This window comes from Phascolarctos cinereus, unplaced genomic scaffold, assembly GCF_003287225.1.
Source record: "Phascolarctos cinereus isolate Bilbo 61053 unplaced genomic scaffold, phaCin_HiC Scaffold_3;HRSCAF=262, whole genome shotgun sequence".
Classification (NCBI taxonomy): Eukaryota; Metazoa; Chordata; class Mammalia; order Diprotodontia; family Phascolarctidae; genus Phascolarctos; species Phascolarctos cinereus.
In genome coordinates this window covers 109597617-109612016 of record NW_027555736.1, presented here as the reverse complement: position 1 = coordinate 109612016, position 14400 = coordinate 109597617, and the positions used below count along the sequence as shown (strand labels likewise).

The 14400-nt window shown below is 54.7% G+C and overlaps 2 protein-coding genes across 5 annotated transcripts in view; one reads left to right on the top strand and one right to left on the bottom strand.

Moving 5' to 3' along the window:
- Window positions 1-2845: 2845 nt before the first annotated feature.
- LZTS2 (leucine zipper tumor suppressor 2) lies at window positions 2846-11598 on the top strand. Its single transcript, XM_078151097.1, is given in 7 exon segments — window positions 2846-2939; window positions 7223-7684; window positions 7902-8010; window positions 8013-8445; window positions 8447-8582; window positions 9655-9924; window positions 10218-11598. Coding segments are annotated over 6 exon segments (2061 nt in total). The 5' UTR covers window positions 2846-2939; window positions 7223-7264; the 3' UTR covers window positions 10911-11598.
- The window catches only part of PDZD7 (PDZ domain containing 7), a 22244-nt gene continuing 19272 nt past the window's right edge, over window positions 11429-14400 (bottom strand). For 2 of the 4 annotated variants that reach the window (XM_020966854.1, XM_020966867.1), the window contains 3 exons: window positions 13290-13883; window positions 13036-13136; window positions 11429-12414 (listed from right to left, as the gene is read on the bottom strand). In XM_020966854.1, coding sequence (XP_020822513.1) covers window positions 12247-12414; window positions 13036-13136; window positions 13290-13883 — 863 coding nt within the window. In that variant the 3' untranslated portion in view covers window positions 11429-12246. Of the gene's footprint in view, window positions 13137-13289; window positions 13884-14400 lie in introns of all 4 variants that reach the window. The other 2 variants (XM_020966844.2, XM_020966860.2) reach the window with 1 other exon arrangement.

Here is a 14400-nt window from a genome sequence, read left to right as displayed (position 1 = left end):
ACACAAGAGGAGCCTAATGGTATTCAAAACCTCTTCAGTTGGAAATTTGGCTAGAATGGCAAAATAGTATAAATGATGTCTTTTGATTCGAGCATAAATTGGATTTAAGTGAGGCAGAGCTGCACATAATCATCAGCTTCACTCTTCCAGAGTCATTAGAGTCTATTGTCAAGACAAAATCAAGATGACTGGCAATGGCCTGGGATGCAGTGGATGACCTTGGCATCTTTAATGTCTGACCAAGCTCTAAGTGCTCCACAGTGCCTGCTTTAGCTGCCTTTTTGGCCATTAGAACAAATTGTTCTCATCTATCCATTCCACCAGAGAAGTCATCACATAGTTGGGATAGACAGTCCACTAATTCACTGAAGGATTTGAGTCCGTTGGTTACCCTCAATCTAATTTAGCCATCTGCTGAAACGGTTTACTGAGGTGTGGCTGCTGAGTATGCTACAGCTTCTTGGAGCCACAGATGAGAATTTGGTGAGTAAAGTGGACACCAAAGGTAGATGAGCAGCCCTCACACCAAAGGTACTAGTCTTCCCTGAACACCCCTACCCCCTGTTAACACTTTTACACCTTTATTTAAAAAAGAGGTTTTGGTTTTGGTTTTTTTTTCTTAGCTCTGTGTCTTGCCACATATGACCACCAGGTGTCAGTGGTGCTCCCAATACCATGATGGCAAGGTCTTGGCCTTGTTTCTTGCCCTTACAATAGAGAATGAGGGTGTCCACCCAATCCCCTGACCTGGGGACCTTATAGCTTTACTTTCCAGCAGCCCTTTGAGCTAGAGCCAGGGAGATGCTACCAGGATGGGGGGAACCCCATCTGACCCTGCAAACTTGGCCTTTCCTACTGTCCTGCCTTCCCTGCCATCACCCCAGATCCCTTTCCCACCCTACCCAAAATATGAAGAGCAGAGGTGGTACCAGGCCAGTATCCCTGATCCTTTCAAGGTACTGGGCTCAGCCACTAGAAGCTTGTAGTACATCTATATGTATTCACCTGTGTGTTTATGTGTGTCTGCAGAGTTGTAATGGCTGGTACTGGCTGATGAGCTTTAAGAATAGTTCAGGATGAAGCCCCAAGCCTGTTAGCCTTGCTGTGGTGGAGGTGGGGGGACAAGACTCTTGGGCAGTCTTCAGAGATAAGTAGAGGTTTCTTTTGTTGTATATGAAGGTTGGTGGGATAGAGCTCCTGGGTTTTTTCAGGTCTCTTAGACTGGATGGAGCTGAGACTCTCATTTTAATAATTCCTAGCCTTGAGCCAGCCAGGCTGAGAGACTTGGACACTGAGAGTCTGCAGTCTGGCCAGTCCTCAAAACTGCACGTTCCTGGGGTTGGGGAGGAGCCTATGAATAGCCCAGCCTATATGAACAGTATGGATTCCTCAGTGGACCTTCCCCAGGGTGCCCTTTGTGGAGCTTAGAGGAATTGGTAAGCAAAATCCTGAGCCATCTGTGCTGCCTCACATGCAGACACCCCCACACAGTACAAACCAGAATGACCAGGGGAAGGAAGCTAGACAACCTCCCTTCCCTCCTCTCCCCACATACACAGCCCCACCCTTTAAACAAACACACACCTTAACAAACACGCTGAACCCATATAAGCATAGATATCTATACATGTTCCTGGAACTTCAGACCTGCAGTAAGGTCTCTGGAACTCTCCCATTGAAACAGGAGGGTGGGCCAAGGCAGGTCTCAGTTCACATGCCTCGGTTTACTCGTCTTCCTATTCAACACACAGATTAATGGCCCTTGAAAATGGGGATGAAAACAGATGCAGTATACTCAAAATTAGCCTTCCAGTAGGGGATAGAGTCCAATGCCCAGGCCTGTGCTAGGTGGGGCCTCCTTAGTCTGTTGTGTGAGTTCATTTAGTGAGAACTAGATAATTTATGATTGTGCTCTGAGCCCAGTGCTAGCAATCAATATCAAGGTTCCTGTTTGCTAATGTTTATAATCTAGAAAGGCAGCTTAAAGGACTGGGGTAATATTTAACTAAGGGGCCTTTTTGTAAGCCCCTGATCTTTGCAGCTGGCTTCCAGCCATAGAACCTGTACTATCAGTCCTATAAGGGCAGTATAATAACTGTAGCCCCTCAGAATCTCTCAGCCTCTTGCACTCCCTCCATTCCCATCCCATTTTCTGCTTTAGCTAGTTGGGACTTTAAGGACTAAGAGAGGAAGATCTTATTCTATGAGAGGAAAAAACTTACAAGGCCTCACCAGGAGCAGAGAAAGGATCCTGGTGATCGCTGCCTGTCTGGGGTAATGGGCCTGAAAGGAGGGGGTGCCAGCTCTGAATCATCAAGTCGGCGAAGCTGTTATACTGCAGCTTAACCGCGACACCCTCATGTTGCCAACTACGGTGAAATTCAAGAGCCCTTTGGTCACTAAACCTTAAGGAGGAGGGGGGAAAGAGTTCAATAAGCATTGGGTGCTTAAAACGTGCCAGACCGGGGTCTGTGGTTGGGTATACAAACAACAAAGCCGGACAGCCCCTGCCCTGACCAAGGGACCCTAGAAGCCCAGTGGGAAGCATTCGCGCAAGGGCACGTGGAGGCGGCAAGAAGCGCGCCCTGCCTTAGGTAGTTTTGTTTTTAGCTGCCGGGGGAGGGTGTGGGGGGGAAACCGTGGGCCCTCGCTCATGGGCCCAAACTAAAGTTGGAGGCCAAGGATATCGGCGTTCTAGGATCTCGGCCTTCCTTCCACCCCGACCTCCGACCAGGGGTCCAGTGAGGTTAAGTCTTTCGGGGTCGGAGGCTCGGGGCCCACCTGGGGCCTCTACTTGGTCGCCGCAGGCCCTCGGGTGCGGCTCTGCCGGCCCCGCCCCGCCCCTCCCCTCCCGCCTGGGCAGGCGATGGCAGCGGGCGGAGCAGCCAGGAGGCTTCAGCCGGACGGGAGACAGAGCCAGAACGTCGGGGCAGCCTTCGGTGAGTGCGGGGCTCCGGGATAGCTCCCTCGGAGGTAGAGAGAGCTAACTGGGCTGCAGTGGGGAAACGCCGACCCCTGCGGGCTGCAAGAGCACATTGGGGGCCCGGGCCCAGACACGAGAAGTTGTCCAAAGTCCCACCTTCCCCCATCCGCGCCCCCCGGCGCGCCGAGAGACCCAAGCACGCACAAAGAAAGCCGCAGGCGCCCCCCCGAGCGTGCACCGGAAGCCTCGTGCGCTGGCCAGGATCCTAGGCGCGCGGGGTGAGGGAGGGGCGGAGGGGGCGGGGCAGGTCTGGGGGCGGAGCCTCGGCGAGTTTGTCCCAGTTCTTGCTTCCCGGCCGGCGAGGCGGTAAACTGGGGTCACGTGCCCCCCGCGCGGACACGTGGGCGCCAGGCCCGGGAGGGGGGCCGGGTGTCCGTGAACCCGAAGTACTGGATCAGCTCCAGGGGGCCTTGTGGGGGCAACCCGCCTTTCCCCCCCCACACTCCCGGGGCCCCTGGCAGCCGAGAGGGAACAAGGCCGGAGCGAAGAGCCGTGGGAGGATGGGGCAGTGATGGGAGGAAAGCCTGGTCGGTGCCTGAAAAAGAGAAGTTCTGGGAGTGGGAGGGATTGGGGGCGTGGCTGGTCCAGACGGGGGCGGTGCCCTCGGGCCTCCGGGGGCGGGGCTGTTTTTCCCCTTTCGAGGGAAAAAAGGAAAACAAGACTCTTTCCAGGGAGCTAAAAATAGCCCTGAGGCTGGGAAGGCTTAGAGCTAGGAGGGGGCTGGAGCGGGGAGAACGGCGGTCTGACAGCCCTCCCCTCCCCGGGGCGGATGCCCGGAGGTTCGTCACGTGGTCCGGGGGGCGATGTGCCCGGGGGTTGGCCGCGGCCGTCGTTGCACGGTCTCCTGTTGCCCCTTGCTTCGGCAGGTTTGGGAGTTGGGGGGACCATTCCCTTAGAGGTCCCAAGCCCACAGCAGGGGGCCGGACGGGAACGCAGGAAGAGGGGCCCCTCCAAACCCGGTCTGGAGTCGGGGCCTCCCCTTCCATGTTCCCGTCCGGCCCTGGGCCATTCCGGGGACTGGCCGCTGGGCGGCGTAGCAGAGGCTAACCTGGGGTTTTCGGGGAGCTCAGGATTCTTCTTTCCCGCCCCCCCCTCCTCCAAGGGAGACTGGGAAGGGGTGGGGGACACAGATGCTTGGGGCTGGCCTGAACGGGCTGGGAATGGGAGGAGCCGCCAGGCCTTTGTGCTGGAACTCGGGCCAGCTGCCACCTTTTGGACTCGCGGGGGAGGCATGTTGACCCTCCCAGGCTGCCCCCACCTCTGCATGCTCTCGGGGGGATGTGGGAAGGCTTGACTGCCCAGACCCTGCGTACTTTGGGGGCTGCGTTTGACGTGTGTGAATCCTGCGAGAGCAGCAGCGCGTATCCGTGCTTACATGTGCACGTCTGTGTGCTTACCAGAACACGGGTGACGTGGGTTGCGCGCGTGTCAGAACCCAGTCGCTCGGGGGCGGGGCTACTTCCCCCTTCCCTGGGCTCTGCCCCTCCCATGCTTGGGTCAGGGAGGGGAGGGGACGGAGACGGGGGGGGAGGGGAGGCGGAGCCCCGGTCGGGCTCTCGGAGTGTCCGAGGATCTGGGCTGGAGCGAGGGCTCAGAGGGAGCTGCCGGGGTCTGAGGATGGAGCAGCGCGGTGGAGGTGAGGGGGGCAGGCACGGGGAGGAATGCCATGGTGTCCCCAGAGTTAGAAGGCAGCTTAGGTCCTTCGTTAATGAACGTGGGGGGGGGATATTACACTCTGTACTAGTTTGGGGGGCCAGAGAGGGAGCCTCCTACTTTGTGTCCTGGGATTGGAATCACTTCTTCTAGGCGTGGAGAAGGACCTAACACCCCTCACCCCCCAGCCCTGCAGGCTTTGGACGCAGTTTCCTTAACTCCAGACCCTCAGGGTTGGGATGGGGGGTGTCGCCATCGGCAGCTGGAATCCTGCTTAGCCTGGCCTTCCCACTGAAGTCCAGACTGGGGTGGGGGTGGGGGGGAGGGGAGTCCTCCCGCAGGGCGAGTGTGTGTGTGAGCCGAGGGGCCCCCTTTCCCACAGAGCAGACACAGACGCTGCTCAAAATGGAGCCTCTGATAGCCCCTCCCTCTTCAGCTTGGAAGGAGAGAGCGGGAGCCCGGCCCCCCCCCCCCAGGCTCTGGCCTAGTCTGGACTTCCAGACGCTGTGGCTGTCCTGCTCTGTCTTTCCACCCCCACTCCCCCTTCCACTTCTGCCATCTTTCTGCTTCTTTTTCTCCCTGTCCCTCCCTCCCACCCTGTGCTCCTCACTTTCCTTGTGCTCATAAGGAGACAGATGGGGGAAAATTAGCCCACCTAATGACCCCTTAAGACAGACCCCTCCACCCACCATTGTGTGTGTCGGCTGATTCACTCCTTATGCCTGGTAACTTTGAGGATGGCATATTAATTGGGGGGGAGGTCTCATCTACTTAAACCCCACCCCCACCCCCTATTAGTTGTCTGGGGCCTGGCCTGAGTGGTGATGTATCAGGCTTTCTGGTCTTGAGCTGCAGCTGGAGGGAACCTGATGCTCTGTTAGTTCCTAAAGCTCAAAGATATTTCACCAGCCCAATTTTCTGTTTTGATTTGGGGAGGGAGGGTCCTGCTTTACTTCAGTAAGGAAGAAAGAAGTGGAGTTGAAAGGACTCATGTTCAGGTTCAGATCATACTAGATCTCTGTCTGAGGACCTTTCCCATTCTTGAGATACTTTGATTCTTAAAATGAGGAGAGGACAGGTTTAAAAAAAAAGTGTATTTGTATGTGGCCCTCCCCAAGCAGGGAATAGGAAAAAACATCATACTTCATGTGTGAATTCATGAACTTATATACATATTGATACTTACAATCATATAGCTTCAGTGTGTACTCAATGAACAGGGATGCACATACACACTGTCTCTAACACACTCTCATGTTGATTTCTGGATTGTGTTCTGATGGCTTGAACAGATGTCCGAAACCCTTGGAGGCCTCAGGAAGGTCTGGGGTTCCGGGTAGGCACCTCCCCTTCCCAACCCAAGAAGGAGATGAAATTCTGTGAGGGTCAAGGGTCGCCAGACCCTCCTCTCTTTAGCTCCAGCTAGATCCTGGGAACATTTGCAGGGGTGGGGTTAGAGCCTGCATTTTCAGAAAGAAAGGGAAACTCTCTCTCCAGATCATAACTAACTTTTCTTCCTCACTGGGGTTGTCTGTATTCTTTGGGACCAATCTAATGTTGAGAAGTTTAGTGGGTGATATTGGAGGTGGGGCAGGGTTTGTCATGGTAACAAAGCATCAAACTCTGTCCCTGATGGGCTAGGATGGGGTTCATTAACCCTTGAAGTTTCCTTTGGGGGCAAAGTGTACTGGGGTGGTTAAGTAACTTTGTGAAAATTGGGGGTAGGTGGACATTGGTTTGTAGGGAGGGACAAATGAGCCACTGATTAATTTGGGGAGCAGAACATTGACTGGTATGGTTTGAGGGGGAATGGCACAGACAGCTCTCAGTTCCCTAATTACTATCTAAGAACAGAGATAGTGTGTATGTGGTGTCTGTCTTGCAGTGGGTAGTGAGGTTTCGCCTCGTAAGGGCTGAGCCAGAAGAGAAGGCTCCTTTGGGAGCCAGAGACACCTGCCTGCCTAGGAGGGGACAAGTCCCCAGACCTTAGTATAGGGGCTCAGCAAGACCTGAAACCTCAGACCAGGGTTTCTGCCCTACCTGAAGGCCCCAGACTCATCTGACCAGTTGGGCTGGCTTGGCCACTTCCTTCCCCCATCTGGCCCTTGCTCTTGACACCTTTTCTAGCCTCACTGTACCCTCACTCTCCTTCTTTGCTCCCATCCTCCCTCCAAGCAAAGCCTATTTCCCATCAGGTTTAAATATTCTCAGACCCCTGGCCCCTATTGAGATAGAAGGGAGCTCTAGAGACATGAGAAATCATGACCTCTGCCTTCAGCCTCAACAAGAGGCAAGGAGCAAGACATACTCATGTATTTGTATGTGTGTTGGGAGGTAAGTTTTCAGGGTTTGAGAGAGGGGCCTGATGGGGCACGGGATAGTCTTAGGACTAGGAGACTTAGAATTGGGGCTGCTTTGTGATAGCTGGGCTTTAAGGTCATGAACATAGAGAAGAGCTGGGTGTGGGACATTGGCAGAACTTTGGGTGTGCACTGTTCCAGCAGTGGGTTATGGTAGGAGTAGAGGTCTGGCAGGGAGGCTCAAGAATGGGGAGCTCTGACTGTGGCCTCCTTCCTTGCACAGCAGGTTGCCTTCAAGGCCTGTGGCCAGGCCACAGTCCCTCCAGCCATGGCAATCGTCCAGACTGTGCCTGTGCCCCTGGAAGCCACCCCTGAGAACACGGTCTCACACCCACCCCACCTGCCCACCATGGGCAGTGTGAGTAGCCTTATTTCAGGCCGGCCCTGCCCTGGAGGAGGGCCTGCACCCTGCCACCATGCCCCCTCGGGACCTCCTTTCTTCCGGCAGCAGGATGGGCTACTACTTCGAGGGGGTGGTTGTAGGGCCCAAGAGCCACTGTGCCCCCCAGTGCCCACCAGAAAGCCCGTGGGAAATGCTGGCTTCGCATATATCAATGAGGATTTCCGGGGAGATTCACCCTCCAGCCCCTGTAGTGACACTGAGGATGCCCGAGAGCAGCAAGCTCGAAGTGCCCATCTCAGGGGTCCACCTCCAAAGCTCATCCCTGTGTCTGGAAAGTTGGAGAAGGTGAGAATGGGAGCCTTCTTCCAAGTACAAATTACTTTTCACAGTGCTCAGGGAGAGGAGGGGGTGGGTTGGGATAGAGCCTCTTAACACCTGTGATGACTCTAGCTTTGCTTCCTCGACCAAGGGACTGCCAGGATTTAGATGCAGGGAGCACATAGGGCTTGGGAGAGGGTACCTCATAGTAGCTAGGTGGTAGTACTTTGTTACTCTGTTTCAGAACATGGAGAAGAGTCTGATCCGGCCCACAGCCTTCAAACCTGTGCTGCCCAAGCCTCGGGGGCCACCATCCTTGCCAGCATTCCTGGGGCCACGGGCTGGTGTTGGGGGATGTCAGGGAGCCAGGGTAGTCTGACCCAGCTGTTTGGGGGCCCTGCTTCCTCATCTTCCTCCTCTTCCTCCTCTTCCTCGTCCTCTGCTGACAAGCCTCTGACTCTAAGCAGCTGGGCCAATGGTTGCCCCTCAGGAACACTGTCTGACTCTGGCCGAAATTCATTGTCTAGCTTGCCCACTTACAGCACAGGTGGAGCTGAACCAGTTGGAGGCTCTCCAGTTGGGCACCTACCTACTGATGGCCCTGGGAGAGGGGTGCTGCCTGGCACTGGGAGCAGCCACCGTGGGGTCTCCATGGGTCCCTCGCACTCAGACAGTGGGCGTTCATCATCCAGCAAGAGCACAGGGTCCCGGGGAGGCCTCCTCAGTGGTGGGGGCACGCGGGCCTCTCCAGACAGTGGTTCTTGTGGGGATCGATCACCTCTACCTGGCCCCCCCCACCTCCCCCCCACCCCTGCCAGATGAGTCTCTGCTGCGATGTGCCCTGCAGGAGAAGCTTCGGGAGCGGGAGGCAGAACTGCAGCAGCTTCGGGACAGCCTGGATGAAAATGAGGCTGCCATCTGCCAGGTGATTGACTCTCCACTCTCCATCTGCCACCATCCCATGCCTGAAAGGAGGGGCTGAATTGAGTAGACAGAGACTGAGTGGAAAAAAACCTGGTCTAGTCCTTCATGCCCCAATATGCCATGTGTGTCTGGACAACTTGTGAACCTCATTCAGATTCCCCTCTCATCTCTCCTTGAGTGAGGAGATGCTTTGGAAGTTACTTTTGGTGATAAGAGAAGGGGTTGGGTGAAAGAAGGACAACTTGAATAATCTAAAACAATAGGTAATTCAGAAGGAGTGATGTAACCTTCCCATGGGTGCATCACTTTACAATTCATAAAACTCTTTTATACCAGCACTTTGAGGGAGGCAGGGCAAGTATCACTACACCCCCCCACATTTTACAGATAAGGAAATTGAGGACTGGAGCAATGAAATAACTTGCCCAGGATCATTCATCAAGTTGATGGCAGGGCCAGAACTAGACCTCCTTATTCCAGTTTCCTCCACTACCTTGCAATCCTTACATCTTTGGTGGTGGACTGTACTCTAGGGGGGGGCAGCAGCAGCTGATTATCACTACCTGGCTGGCTCCAGCTTAGTATTAGAGCAGGGCTGACTTCCTTGAGCATAGGCTGGCCAGCTGAGGAGGGGACGCAGAAACGTTCGGCTGTGAATTATCTACAGTGTGTTACTTAAGAGTTATCTGTGATACCATGTTGTTCATGGAGAGGTTGAGGTTTCTGGGTTTAAGCATGTGCTGAGGTATATACAAGGAATGTGCATAGAGGAGGTATGGAATAGTAGAAAATATTGGTCTGTGGAGATCTATGTTCAAATACCAGGCCCACACTTAGTGGCTTTGTAATGATGGGCACTTCGCTGTCTCTTTGAGCCTATTTTCTCATTTGTAAAATGTAGATAATAGTTGACCAAATCACTGGGTTATTGTAAGGAAAACCTTCAACGCGTTTCATAGAAGGTGGAGAGCCAATGGGATATTTGCATAAGTGTGGGTGGGTGGGAGACAAGCTCAATGTTTGTGAATGTTTGGAATGGGACTGTGCCTGTGTTTATGGCCCTGTCCCCCCAGGTCTATGAAGAAAAGCAGAGGCGCTGGCAGCGAGAGCGGGAGGAGCTCCAGGAGGGCTGTGTAGCCCAGGTGATGCAGGCAACCCAGAGAGCTCAGCGGGCACAACAGCTGCTGCAGCTGCAGGTTTTTCAGCTGCAGCAGGAAAAACGCCAGCTGCAGGATGACTTTGCACAGCTGCTGCAGGAGCGAGAACAACTGGAACGGCGATGTGCAGCCTTTGAGCGGGAGCAGAGTGAGCTCGGTCCTCGACTCGAGGAGACCAAGTGGGAGGTGGGTTTGGGGACCCTGGGAAGACTAGGGGAAGAGGATAGGCTGAGAGTCTGGGGGGGAACTTTGGGAACAAGACTGGCATCTGGTCTTGAGGCCAAAGTTAGAGTTTCATTCTCATGATTTTAAATGACATAATTACCCAAGGTTTACCAGCTAGTAAATGGGGGAGCTGGGGTTCAAAGTAAGGTGGTTTGCCTCCATATCTTTCACCTGCATATTCTTGCCTCTGCTGACCCTCTACCCCTGTTGGGTGTGAGGTCATCACTCACCACTGGTCCCCCCTCACCCTTAAGGTCTGCCAGAAATCAGGGGAGATCTCCCTGTTGAAGCAGCAGCTAAAGGAGTCCCAGGCGGAACTGGTTCAGAAGGGCAGTGAGCTGGCAGCGCTGCGGGTGGCACTTCGGGAGGCCCGGGCCTCTCTAAGGGCCAGTGAGGGGCGAGCTCGAGGGCTGCAGGAGGCAGCCCGGGCACGGGAGCTAGAACTTGAAGTCTGCACTCATGAGTTACAGCGCAGAAAGAATGAGGCTGAATGGCTTCGGGAGAAGGCCGGACAGCTGGACATGGCTGTGGCAGGACTTCGGGGGGCTCCAGAGCCCATCCCTGTGCCCACCCCTGACCCCTTCCTGCTGTCAGAGAGTGATGAGGCCAAAGCTCAGAGGGCAGCAGCAGCTGGGGCCGGGGGGAGCCTTCGGGCCCAGGTAGAGCGGCTGAGGGCAGAGCTGCAGCAGGAGCGGCGTCGAGCTGAGGAGCAGCAGGGAAGCTTTGAGAGTGAGCGCCTGGCCTGGCAGGCAGAGAAGGAGCAAGTCATTCGCTACCAGAAGCAGCTGCAGCACAGCTACATCCAAATGTACCGGCGCAATCGGCAGCTGGAGCAGGAGCTGAGGCAGCTAAGCCTGGAGCTGGAGGCCCGAGAGCTGGCAGACTACAGCTTGCCTGAAACCCCACCCTGTGTCCACCTGGAGGAGATCACAGCCACAGAGATCTGAAGACTCATAGGTTAGAGGAGCCATGAGGCAGGGGAAGGGAATCAGCTTAGAGGCCTCTGAGTTGAGGGACTGTCACCTCTCTACCTTTCTTTGTCCTGGTCTGGCCTCTAGGATGAGTGCAGGGATAAGTTTTCGGGCCAGTTCTGTACCCAAAGAGGAGCATTTCAGTAGAGCTAATGACCCCATGTAATTATTGTTAGGGTGATGTCAGGCATGCTCATGCCCTATCTGGGGGGAGATGTGAAGACCACTCCCCCACTCACCTTGTCACCACCACTCCAAATCTGCCTCCATAACACCTATCAAATCTGCCCCTGGGATTGAGAGCCTAAGGATTCCACACCAGAGAGAGAAAGCTCCTTCTTTCTCCCCTCCCCTCAATATGTGCCTCCCTTCTGTGTCATAGGCTAACGGATGAGGGACCTGGGATGAAGATGCCTTGGTTCTCCATCAGGTTCCTCCTCTAGAGCCCCATTCCATAGCCCCCTGTGTGACCAGGAGCTGCCTTCAGACCAAAGGAAGAACTCAGAGACTTCTCATTTATTTGTGTTTGTTACTATACCGGTCTCTAACATCACCCCACCCTCCTTCCTGAGTTTATGGCATCTTTTAAATTGTATATTTTTCACACGTGTAAATTTCTTGTACAAACCCAAAGAAAAATTAAAAAAAATTGTTTTTAAGAAAATGAGTACACTGAAAGTGTATATAGAGAAGGGGAAAGTTCGTACTCTGCCGACATACACATTGCTGCAGGCTCCTCCTTAGATCCCACCCTGGTTTTGGGAGGTCCTGCTACAAGTCCAGTAGAAAAAGGCCTGGAAGTCCCTATGGAGCATGGCTTGAATGGAATTTACAGGGCCTGAGGTACCAGGGCAGTTCACCCCTTGCATTCTTACCCCTTAACTAAGTAAAGGCCAGAAGCAGGGGGATGGATGAGATGGCCCTTGCTCCTTTCTCATCTGAAGAGGCCTAGAGGTTCCTATCTGGGATCAGACAGGGCAGAGAAGAACCCTCACCCATAACTCCCACACTCATGCTTATCTGACTCCTGCCCTAGGCCAAGTCTTAAGGCTTGCTGAGACTAGGGAGGAATGGGGTGTAGGGAGTAGGGAAGCCTAGTTAGTAGCACCATTGTTCGGTTTGTAAGCTGACCACAAATCTGGCCTGTTTCTGAGAGAGATGAGGCTCTAGGATAAGATGGATTAAGGAAAGAGGTTGTGGTCATCTGGGAACTGTTGGTAGTGCTGGGGAATGACCCTGATCTCTGTTAACTTATTGGGGAAAGGATCAGGGAATCTGAACCAGAAGGTCATTGAAGGAGTGTGACCTGGGGCTAAGAGATTGTGGAAGGTGCCGAAGGCCAAGAGTGGGGGACCCTGACCACTATCTCCATGGGCTCCCGAGCCTTGTTTCGATAGGCCCTGCGGATGGTGTCCACAGCTCGCTGGTGAGTCACCTGTTGGAGGCTCTCCCCATCCACAGACACAAGCTCAAAGCCAGCCTGATGAAGAGGTCACAGCCTTAGCTCCTTCATTGCTGCAGTCCCCTCTCTGGGGCTCTGGCCTCTCACCCCATTTCCCAGTCTGAGACTGGAGGACAAGTTAGGGGGAGTACCCAAGCAAAGTGGGGGGGGCGGGTAACAGCATGGACAATGAGATTTTTGTTCTGTATTTTTTTTCCTTAGTGTGTGGGGGGGTGGTAAGGCATAGACAATGGTCCCTTTGTGCCAGGACTGGTGTGTGTGTGTGTGTGTGTGTGTGTGTGTGTGGAGGGGGGTGTTTTTGCTCCACCGAAGACAATTCTCCCTCCTCCCACCCCCACCCCATCCTGCTTAGTCATAGCATCTTTGGACTTAGAAGTGAAAGGGATCTTAAGTCATCTTGTCCAACCTCATCATTTTTACATATGAGGAAACAGTGATGTGACTTGTAAATAGGTGAGCTAGGTCCTTTGAAGTCACATCTAGCCTGCTATCCACTCTGTCACTTCTGATTACGTCTATCCCCCCTGGCCCCGAAGACACTGCGCTCCCTCTAGTCCCTGCCTCCGACTCCCCACAATGGATGGGCTGTATTTGGGACTGAGGTTGAAATGCCTCCCCAGGGATGTATTTCATCCATACCTGCAGAGCCCCACTAAGGAAGGCTGCCCCTCCAGGAAAGATCTTCTCAATCTTCACCATGGGCTGCACCTTGGACTCGATCCCCCCAGAAATGCTGATTCCTGGGAGTGGGGCACGAGGTCAGAGACTCCCACCCCCAAACTTACCTACGGGGCACAGTCGCTAGCGCGTTCTGAAAGCTGGGGAGCTCGCCCCCACCACGGCCCTGTCTTCCAGCTTGGCCCATCTGCGCCCCCTCCCACTGCCCAGCTCACCCAGGGATTGTCTGAGCTTGGAGAGAGTGACGGTCCTGAGCTCCCCTTGTCCATCTCGGTCCGGAGGCGCCTCTTGCTCCTGCGTGCCTCCAGCGACCACCTGCTCGCTAGGTCCGAGTAGGGGTGTGGGGAGAGGAAGCCGGGAGCGGCGGGACTTGGTGTAGCGCCCGTTCCCGGGAGCTGGGGATGGGGAGCGCCTGCTGCCTGGAGACTTGCAGCGGCTACGGCTGCGGCTGCGGCTGCGACCTCGACTCCGGCTGCGTTGGGCATCCTCGCGCGCCCGCCCAGGGGGCTCGCTTAGCAGCCAATTGGGCCGCGGGGGTCTGGGGGCTACCGGGGGCGGGGGCGGCGGGGAAGACGCGCTGCGGCGGCCGGGGCAAGAGAAGGCATCCACTGGAACGTCCCGCAGAGGGGGAAAGGGCTTGTGTGAGCGGCGAGGGGCCGCAGCCGGAGCCGGAGGACTCTGGGTGTCCGCCGGCGACGAGACCTGCAGCCCTGCCAACCTGTCGCCCAACGCACCCGACGCCACCTCCTCTTCATCTTCCTCCTCAGCGAAGCCATTCACAGGGAGCAGGTAGAAACCTCCCCGGCTGTCTGTGGAGGCAGTGTGTGTGTGTGTGTGTGTGTGTGTGTGTGTGTGTGTGTGTGTGTGTGTGTGTGTGTGTGTGTGTGTGTGTGTGTGCGCGCGCGCGCGCTAGCCCCCTTTGTAGTGGCAAAGGTCACTTAAGGAAAAGTCACTAAAGACCAGGCCCTATCCATTCAACTCCACCCCCCCCAACATTTCCTAGGACCTGGGTACACCAGCTCCCTCTCCTTAGGATCATAGATTAAGAGCAGAAAGAGACCTCAAGACTATTCTAGTCAAACATCATTTTACAGATGAGGAAAATGAGGCACAAAGCACTTATAGTGACTGCCCAAGGTCACAAAGGTAGTACCTAGATAAGTAGCAGAATCCCAGAATTCCAGTCCTTTAATTCCTGAACCACAATGACCAAGGGCCTACTAAAACCAATATTTGTGTAGCCACTATAGAAACCAGACTTGTTTTTGAAATCAGATATGACTAGTCTGAGCCCTGCACCTGAGCACCTGGGAGCTGACAGGCCAA